The sequence below is a fragment of the Octopus sinensis genome, linkage group LG1 (genome assembly GCF_006345805.1).
Source record: "Octopus sinensis linkage group LG1, ASM634580v1, whole genome shotgun sequence".
Lineage (NCBI taxonomy): Eukaryota > Metazoa > Mollusca > Cephalopoda > Octopoda > Octopodidae > Octopus > Octopus sinensis.
Genome location: NC_042997.1, coordinates 193,855,606 through 193,865,843, shown reverse-complemented (window position 1 = coordinate 193,865,843; position 10,238 = coordinate 193,855,606). Strand labels below are relative to the sequence as shown.

The 10,238-nt window shown below is 38.3% G+C and overlaps 1 protein-coding gene across 3 annotated transcripts; it reads right to left on the bottom strand.

Annotated features, from left to right (window-relative positions):
• Positions 1–564: 564 nt before the first annotated feature.
• Positions 565–9,048, bottom strand: LOC115208933. Of its 3 annotated transcripts, none has more exons than XM_036509871.1 (5): positions 8,990–9,048; positions 4,636–4,704; positions 2,134–2,336; positions 879–1,037; positions 565–689 (listed from the first exon to the last, which is right to left on the bottom strand). In XM_036509871.1, the coding sequence occupies exons 3-5, from the start codon at positions 2,224–2,226 to the stop codon at positions 636–638; spliced, it is 306 nt and encodes a 101-aa protein (XP_036365764.1). In that variant the 5' UTR covers positions 2,227–2,336; positions 4,636–4,704; positions 8,990–9,048; the 3' UTR covers positions 565–635. The 3 variants fall into 3 exon arrangements, with proteins under 3 accessions (XP_036365764.1, XP_029632975.1, XP_036365769.1); XM_029777115.2 differs by having other exon boundaries at positions 4,636–4,778; positions 8,990–9,047; XM_036509876.1 differs by lacking the exon at positions 4,636–4,704 and having other exon boundaries at positions 8,990–9,047.
• Between the last annotated feature and the right edge of the window lie 1,190 nt (positions 9,049–10,238).

Below are 10,238 nucleotides of genomic sequence, written 5' to 3'. Positions count from 1 at the left end.
GGATCCAGCTGAGGAGAAGCAGAAAAGATAGCCCAAAGTCATGGACAGTGGAGAAAATCGCCGACGGCCTATGCTCCATGGGGAGTGAAAAGCTGAAGCTAAGAAGAGTTCAGCTACATTTGATTAATCTGATACAAGTATTAGAGGCTATTACAACATGTCAGACTTTACAGTTTTCTCTACGAACTTATTTATAGCTGAATGAACTGACGCAACATGAAATCAGGAGTTTTTCTCAGAAACCCAATGCACTGCTCAATCCTGGAAACAAAACAATGATCTTACGATCGTGAGCACGACACCCTAATCACAAGGCTAGGTGCCTTCACACTTCATCTGCGATAGCTCAGTTGGTAGAGCGGAGGACTTTACAGTTTCTGCTCTACTTGAAAAAGGAAATATCTCCAATGATGACAGCACAACACATTGGACGAGCTTGTGTAAAGATCTCTAGCTTAATAAACCACTTAAGAAACGTTTTAAACCCACACAACTAATATCAAATCGCAAATAAATACTCATAGCAAGAATTAAAAAGAAAAAAGAATGAGAACAAGAATAAAATTATGTAAAATTTATTTTATTATATTTTTCTTAAATTTAATAAACAATTTGATTTCAAATAGGAATACGATTCAGACGTTAGAGAAGAACAGCCATTGTTCTCGTGTTTCAACCGAACGTTCAATCTGTGAAGAGAAAACACGAAGCATTTGAATTAATAGGAATATCGAAGGAGAAAAGGAATATGAGATAGACAATGGCAGGAAAAAGAAATAAACGATCGACGTCGTGAGAAAGACGATGGTTATGATGAATAAGAAACGATCATAATAACTGCATTTATAAACAGTAAACAAGTTTAGATGGTGTCTTACCAAATGTTTGTAGAGGATTGTGCTGGTTTCGAAGGTCATAAATGGGAATTTGTAACTGTAGCAAGGGTTGTCAATAACTTCTAATGTTTTGCATTGGTCACAACAGCCGTAAATCAAAGTTGCAAACCCAGAATGAATTTCAAGAGTAATGATTTTGTCCTTAAAAAATATAGAATTACAGAACTCGTATGAATTTTATAGACCTGTGCATCCATTAAATCATGCAATATTTTTGTTTCTTAACAGTTTTATTTCTGCGATTCTCAGAAAGGAAACAAACTGTTCTACTCACGAAGTATATAATTTATAATAATACAAATGATATATAAATATATGCATATATACATACATATATGTACATACCTACACACACACACACACATATATATATATATATATATATATATATAGGCGCAGGAGCGGCTGTGTGGTAAGTAGCTTGCTTACAAACCACATTTTTCCGGGTTCATTTCCACTGCGTGGCACCTTGGGCAAGTGTCTTCTACTATAGCCTCGGGCTGACCAAAGCCTTGTGAGTGGATTTGGTAGACGGAAACTGAAAGAAGCCCGTCGTATATATATATATATATATATATATATTATATATATATATATACTTTATTCAAAGCAGCAGAAAATTCAACAAAACCTGTTACTCTGAGTTTCCCGTTGCCGTTCGTCGGACAGTTTTTGCTATATATATATATATATATATATGCGTGTGTGTGTGTGTGTGTGTGTGTATGTTTGTGTTTGTCCCCCAACATTGCTTGACAATCGATGCTGGTGTGTTTGTCACCGTAGCTTAGCGGTTCGGCAAAAGAGACCGATAGAATAAGTACTAGGCTTACAAAGAATAAGTCCTGGGATCGATTTGCTCGACTAAAGGCGGTGCTCCAGCATGGCCGCAGTCAAATGACTGAAACAAGTAAAAGAGTAAAAGAGAGATATGGCCTATGGTTGTCGCAGTCACGATCGCGAGATCGTGGTTTCAATTCCTAGACTGGGCTGTGCGTTGTGTTCTTGAGTAGAACACTTTATCTTTTGTTGCTCTTCGATCATTTTGACACCCGACGCGTGGTACCCCGTGCATCTGTTCAGGATACGTCAATGCGGTGGCGGGAGTGAGCTAATATGTGACACAAACATTTGACCTCTATTAACAATTCATCTGTGCATGACGTTCGGCAAAACACTGAACGCTCATACATCGACTTCAACAGGTGAGTCCAACATATTGTATATACATGCTTACCTGATTTAAATGATAATCACCATGGGACGAATGCCGAGAGAATGACCCCCTCGTAATCGGAAGTCCCTTTTTCGATTTCTTTTCTTTTAGCATATGAGAGTACGATGTAAGATGACATTTCTATATTTTTGGTAAATCCTCTACCATGTCTGTTTCAGACCCAGAGTGTGTTACTTTCGTTGTTTTCCAGTATTTGAAATCTCCTGTTAATCAATAGAAAAAATATATAACAATTATGTTTACAAATTTTGAATAAGTATATATATATAGGCGCAGGAGTGGCTGTGTGGTAAGTAGCTTGCTTACCAACCACATGGTTCTGGGTTCAGTCCCACTGCGTGGCGCATTGGGCAAGTGTCTTCTACTATAGCCTCGAGCCGATCAAAGCCTTGTAAGTGGATTTGGTAGACGGAAACTGAAAGAAGCCCGTCGTATATATGTATATATATATATGAGTGTGTATATATGTTTGTGTGTCTGTGTTTGTCCCTCCAACATCGCTTGACAACCGATGCTGGTGTGTTTACGTCCCCGTAACTTAGCGTTTCGGCAAAACCTCTATAAACGAATCATCTGTGAAGGTCGTTCGGCAAGAAGCTGAACACTCATATGTCGACTTCAACAAGTGAGTCCAACATCGCTTGACAACCGATGCTGGTGTGCTTACGTCCCCCTAACTTAACGGTTAATATATAGTCAATATAGAGTTGCAGATAGTATTTATGGAATTTTGATTTACTGTCGGGTGACTTTTGGCCAGCCCTGTATATACATGACAGATTTTAGCAGTTTCCACTTGTACTGAATTCACTCGCAAGGTAATGGATGGAAGTACTCCGTCGGTTCCGGTTGATCCGATCAACGGAACAGCCTGCTCGTGAAATTAACGTGTAAGTGGCTGAGCGCTCCACAGACACGTGTACCTTTAACGTAGTTCTCGGGGATATTCAGCGTGACACAGAGAGTGACAAGGCCGGCCCCTTTGAAATACAGGTACAACAGAAACAGGAAGTAAGAGTGAGAGAAAGTTGTGGTGAAAGAGTACAGCAGGGATCACCACCATCCCCTGCCGGAACCTCGTGGAGCTTTAGGTGTTTTCGCTCAATAAACACTCACAACGCCCGGTCTGGGAATCGAAACCGCGATCCTACGACCGCGAGTCCGCTGCCCTAACCACTGGGCCAATGCGCCTCCACGCAAGGTAATAGTCAGCCTGGGGCTATAACAGTAGATACGCACCCAAACGCAGTAGAACTGAACTGGAAACCACGTGGTTGCAAATTGAGCTGCTTATCCACACCAGTCTTTTTGCTATTTTATATTCACTTTTCTTGTTTCTCACCGCTATGTCTAGCTCTTTGTGGGCAATAAAGAAATATATATTCACTTTTCTTTTTAATTCTAAATTGGAAATCTCTCTACCATGCAATAATTTTCTCCAGCTCTGTAATTTCCATGAATTTAAATATACCGTAAACAAATATCATTTCTTAGGGTTTAATAAGTACCTTCAGACGGCATAAAAACCTTTTACGTACAAAGGTCAGTAACATTTCTTTGGCTTAATTGTCAACACTTTTTACTGTCAATTTATTTCGTGGTTTCAAATTTCGAGGTTTCAAATTTTGGCACAAGGGAAGCAGTTTTGCGAAAGGGAATGAGTCGATTACATCGACCCCAGTGCTTAACTGGTACTTATTTCACCGACCCCAAAACGATGAAAAGCAAAGTGGACCTCGGAACGTAAAGATGGATGAAATGCCGCTAAGCATTCGCCTGGCGTGCTAACGATTCCGCCAGCTCACCGCCCTGCATCAAAAGTTAACATTCTTTTCTACTCTAGGAACAAGGCCCTAAATGTTTGGGAAGGGGACCAGTTGATTAGATCGATCCCAGTACGCAACTGGTACTTCATTTATCGACCACGAAAGGATGAAAGGCGAAGTCGACCTTGGCGAAATTTGAACTCAGAACGTAACGGCAGACAAAATACCTTAATTCTTTACTACCCACAAGGAGCTACACACAGAGGGGACAAATAAGGACAGACAAACGGATCAAGTCGATTATATCGACCCCAGTACGTAACTGGTACTTATTTAATCGACCCCGAAAGGATGAAAGGCAAAGTCGGCCTCGGCGGAATTTGAACTCAGAACGTAACGGCAGACGAAATACCGCTAAGCATTTCGCCCGCTGCTAGCTCGCCGCCCTAGACTAAAACTTAATATTATCACAAAAATCTAAACCCGTCAGTTAGCAGAATCGTTAGCACACCGGTCATTCGTCTGTCTTTACGTTCTGAACCCAAATTCCACAGAGGTCAACTTTCTTCCCTCCGGGGTCGATAAAGTAAATATCAGTTGAGCACTGGGGTCGATGAAATCGACTTACCACTCCTTCGAATATTGCTGGCCTTGTGCTAAAATTTGAAATCAATATCATTACAAAAGTCCTTTCTCTGTGTAGATTGTTTAATCGTAATTTGATTCGTTTACTTACCCTGCAATCTTTTCGTTTCATATCCAGGTTTCAGGGAAGGTCATTGTGATTCTTGATTTATTTTCCACTCTGTTCGTATTTTGGAATGCCATAAAAGGCGAGTAGAAAGGTTTTTCTTCAATGGTAAATAGTAAAATCAAAATCTAATAAAAAGGAAATGAAATATATTTCTGTAGAAATTGTTTTTTTATTCATCTGCTGATTTCATTCTTCATTAATACAATTCAAATCAAGACCTGGCGACCAAACTATAGCGTCAACATAAAAATAAAAAAAGGCGGTGAGCTGGCAGAATCGTTAGCACGCCGAGCAAAATGCTTAGCGGTATTTCGTCTGCCGCTACGTTCTCAGTTCAAATTCCGCCGAGGTCGACTTTGCCTTTCATTTTCGAGGTCGATAAAATAAGTACCAGTTACGCACTGAGGTCGATGTAATCGACTTAATCCGTTTGTCTGTCCTTGTTTGTCCTCTCTGTGTTTAGCCCCTTGTGGGTTGTAAAGAAATAGGTATTTCGCCTGCCGTTACGTTCTGAGTTCAAATTCCGCCGAGGTTGACTTTGTCTTTCATCTTTTCGGGGTCGATGAATTAAGTACCAGTGAAACACTGGGGTCGATGTAATCGACTAATCCCCGCCCCAAAATTTCAGGCCTTCTGCCTCCAGCAGAAAACATAAAAGTGAATATTGATTCCTTATATTGAAACAATAAGGAATAAGCGATTGATTCTCAGCATTTGATAGGTACTTATATGATACATTCTAGGGGTTGCTACCAATTATTTCTTTTAGGCTTGGTGCATTACGGTATATCTTAGTTGAAAGCCAGCCAGTCAGTCAAACATTTGCAATATAAACGGATGTTTACATGTGTACTTTGTACACAGAATTTTAACCGAATTACATAATTAATTCTCGGCCGTTGCTCTTCTCGTTACAACAATTTATTTGGTTAGAATCCTAGATTTACATAAGCTTGTGTGTCATTCTAGCGAAACTCTATTATGGCACTATATCAGATATAAAAATTTGACATTTTCTTTGGAAGACGTTGAAAATTTTGGCTCCATTAATGGATATTCTATCGATGATTGCTCCAGTGACTTTCAAAGATGTCAGGCTCAACAAAGAAATAAGAGCAATCCAGTGTCAATCCAATTGAAGAGGAAACCACGACCCATTCATCCGAAATGCTTTATCTCTCAACAAGGATTCAGAACGCACAGGGATGACTGAATCGTTAAAGTGTCGTTAAAGCTTCGCATTCCTATTTCCGGTTTATATGATTTAAGCTTTATCCTACAGCTGGCATACAGCAATCTATATATATAAAGCTGAAGTTGTCTGTGTGTGTGTGTGGAAGGTTTGGTAGCCTTCAACTAACACTATCTCCTCCGAGACCCAGTGGCGCAAGTTGACCAAAATTGAGAGTATGATAGAAGAAGGCTTGCTCTTCATTCCGTAGAAGAAAAAATTCAAATCGGACCATGTTAACACCAAAAATTATTTACATCAAAAAGATGCTTTTTTTCTATGAAAATCTCTATTTTTTACGATTTCTTGACTGCTGTGTCGCCATTTTCCGGTGTATTTCAACCAGAAAAAAGTTCACTTAAAGAATAAGAATAACAAGCTACATAATGCAAAATTTTGACTTTTCAAAAATTCCAATTCTAAAGGGTCGAAGCAAACCCGAGCAACGCCGGGCGATATTGCTAGTTTGTGATAAATATGGACGTTATTCTGAAGTTGAACGTTTAGCAGATTAAAACGAATGATTCTCAGCTCGTGTTTCTCGTTGTGAGAAAGAGGCGAACGATAAAGTGAATTTCGTAGAATTTGAACTCGGAATATAGTACGATGAAACACAATGCATATAACTATTTAATACGTATTTCTTTACTGCCCACAAGGGGCTACACACAGAGGGGACAAACAAGGACAGACAAACGGATTAAGTCGATTACATCGACACCAGTGCGTAACTGGTACTTAATTTATCGACCTCGCAAGGATGAAAGACAAAGTCAACATCGGCGGGATTTGAACTCAGAACGTAACAGCAGACGAAATACTGCTAAGCATCACGCCCGGCGTGCTAACGTTTCTTATTTCTTTATTGCCCACAAGGGGCTAAACACAGAGAGGACAAACAAGGACAGACAAACGGATTAAGTCGATTACATCGACACCAGTGCGTAACTGGTACTTAATTTATCGACCTCGCAAGGATGAAAGGCAAAGTCAACATCGGCGGGATTTGAACTCAGAACGTAACGGCAGACGAAATACTGCTAAGCATCACGCCCGGCGTGCTAACGTTTCTTATTTCTTTATTGCCCACAAGGGGCTAAACACAGAGAGGACAAACAAGGACAGACAAACGGATTAAGTCGATTACATCGACTCCAGTGCGTAACTGGTACTTAATTTATCGACCTCGCAAGGATGAAAGGCAAAGTCGACCTCGGCGGGATTTGAACTCAGAACGTAGCGGCAGACGAAATACTGCTAAGCATTTCGCCCAGCGTGCTAACGCTTCTTATTCTTTATTGCCCACAAGGGGCTAAACACAGAGAGGACAAACAAGGACAGACAAACGGATTAAGTCGATTACATCGACTCCAGTGCGTAACTGGTACTTAATTTATCGACCCCGCAAGGATGAAAGGCAAAGTCAACATCGGCGGGATTTGAACTCAGAACGTAACGGCAGACGAAATACTGCTAAACATCACGCCCGGCGTGCTAACGTTTCTTATTTCTTTATTGCCCACAAGGGGCTAAACACAGAGAGGACGAACAAGGACAGACAAACGGATTAAGTCGATTACATCGACCCCAGTGCGTAACTGGTACTTAATTTATCGACCCCGCAAGGATGTAAGGCAAAGTCGACCTCGGCGGAATTTGAACTCAGAACGTAGCGGCAGACGAAATACCGCTAAACATTTCGGCGTGCTAACGTTTCTGCCAGCTCGCCGCCTTTGTAGTTATTTAATACGGCGGTATATCAGATTAAATTATTAACATCAATTACTATGTATTACTCAGTTCTTAAATTCTTAAAAGCAAAACGACAAAAACATAATAGAGCTGTGTTTATTTTCTAACAAAATTCGTGATAGACTGAGAGAATCTATTGTTGGCTAACCTAGGATTGGATAATGAATACATCTTTAGATTTAAACAAAGCGAGACGTATAAATACAATAACATTCATATAGTTTGTTTTTGGTTTGGTTACTGATAGTAAATTGAAATATTACTTGTGAACTCATATTTCTCTCGGGGCCTAATATACTTTATATATATTTTAAAAAGGTTAATTGTGAAATTTTTTGGAGATTATTGGTAAAGCAATATCAACTTTTGGTATTTTTTTTCAGTATTTAAGTATCACTTTAGCTCTGCAAATCTATAATCAAAGTTATACAACACTAAAAAATGATATGAATAATTGTCGATTTATATAATTCACGAACAGCTTGGTGATGATGTTTACGGATATATTCTGTCAATATTGAATTGTATTTTTACTTATTAATACAATGTTTTCAAAGAGTTTAGCAACATAGGAAATATTTATATATAATCTATACTAAAACTAATGTAACTTACAAACGTCTTTGTTCTTATGACAAATATCAATATCATTATATAATTTTGAGTAACGAAAACAGAACTGAATATTCCCTTATACGGTCACACATTTATGGAATATTCCCTTATAAGGCTATAAAAATATAACTGTCCTTTACTACATCAGCACCACAGTTTAAAATATAAAGGGACGTGGATCTTTTCGGTTTGAACGGCAGTTTTTAACATAATTTCTAGGTAACTAAACAATTTTAAATTTCGTATACTGGTAGAATGTGTTTATAAAACATCTTTTTCTCTGGGTTTTATTGAGAAAATTCTATAGTTTGTAAGATATTTGTTGTTTTTTTTCTTCAATTTCTGCAATTTCAACCAATCAGTGACGTCTATTGAGGTAAAAAAAACATTCTGTGCCGTATGAATATGTCTCCCGTTTAAGAAACAGATTGGGTTTATTTACATTTGTAAAGAAAAAAAAATACCCTATCCCCCCACCCCTAACCCTAACTAACCCTAAAACAGATTGAAATGCAATAGATCGATACTAGGGTCATAATTATGGGTGACAATTTCATATGACACCGCTAGAAAAAACTGCCATTCAAACCGAAAAGATCCAGGGACGTAACTAAATATCGTGGGGTATTTAGTCCAGCATTTAATCCAGCATCCTACTTCTTGACAGTTTACGACACAAGCATTATAAAGTGTATAATGACACTGGTGAATGATTGATATATTTTGATTTATACATACGGTAAATATAATTTGTTCAACACCCGGATAAGTAGTTAATGCATCTCTGCTAAAATTCTGAAAATTTAAATGAAATAAACACGTATTAGAATATTTTTAAATTGTTAAATATACGGAATGATAAAATTACGAAACATTTTCAAGTTGTTTAATGTAAAGTTTACATTAAAAAACTTAATACTCAATACTCAAGTGCTACAAATACCAAGTACATGTAAAATAGTTGTGTGGGTGGAGAGTCGTTCTCTTTTAGTGCCTTTTAACACACGCACCGGTAAAGTTTCCACTCATTTACTTATTTATTTTTCCTAAAATTTTCGTTGCATCTTGCAACCTTTTCAATAGTCCGACTATTGAAAAGGTTCCGACTATTGAAAAGGTTGCAAGACACAACGAAAATTTTAGGAAAAATAAATAAACGAGTGGAAACTTTACCGGCGAGTGTGTTAAATAATAAGGCACTAAAAGAGAATGACTCTCTCCAGACACAACAAAATATGCTTCAACACACGAACTCACATAAAGAATCTTGCAAACCAAACCCCAAAACGATGTAAAATAGTTTCTTAATATGTATGTGTGTATGTGTGTGTGTATATATATATATATATATATATATATATATAATATATATACATACATACATACATACATACATGAGGGCGGAGAGGATGTTTATGTCTGCTTACTACTATACGGGCACCTAGAGTAATTAGCGAAAGCAATATACATGTGGTCAAGCCATACTCTCTGGTGAATGCTGGATGTGGAATCACTTTTATGAATGCCTTTAAGCATTTAGGTATCTCAGTTGGAGAGATAAATATCATTAAAGTGAACCGGAGTAATTATAGAAGGGATTATGTAAGAGTTATTGAAAGGCTCTCACATTCGTTAATATTCTGAGAAGATCTAGTAGTTATTCAGTTGAGATTGGATGAAAATTAGCTTCTCTAACGCGAGATATAACAAAGCCAATTGGAAAAATATTGGATTATTTAATTCTTGTAGATATTAGTTAGTTTCAGGTAAAGCCAGCAAGTTGGCAGAATTGCTAACACCCTGGACAAAATGTGCACGGTATTTCTTCCGGCTCAGGGCTGGCAGAAACGTTAGCACAAGGGTGAAATGCGTTGCCGGATTTCGTCTGCCGTTACGTTCTGGGTTCAAATTCAGCCGAGGTCGACTTTGCCTTTCATCCTTTCGGGGTCGATAAATTAAGTACCAGTTACGCACTGGGGTCGATGTG

Coding starts and splice junctions, on each gene's coding strand:
- LOC115208933 (XM_036509871.1), bottom strand. CDS start 2,226: ATGCTAAAAGAAAAGAAATCGAAAAAGGGACTTCCGATTACGAGGGGG. Junction 1,038..2,133: donor GTGATTATCATTTAAATCAG/GTAAGCATGTAT, acceptor ATATTTTTTAAG/GACAAAATCATTACTCTTGA. Junction 690..878: donor CAATCCTCTACAAACATTTG/GTAAGACACCAT, acceptor TTCTCTTCACAG/ATTGAACGTTCGGTTGAAAC.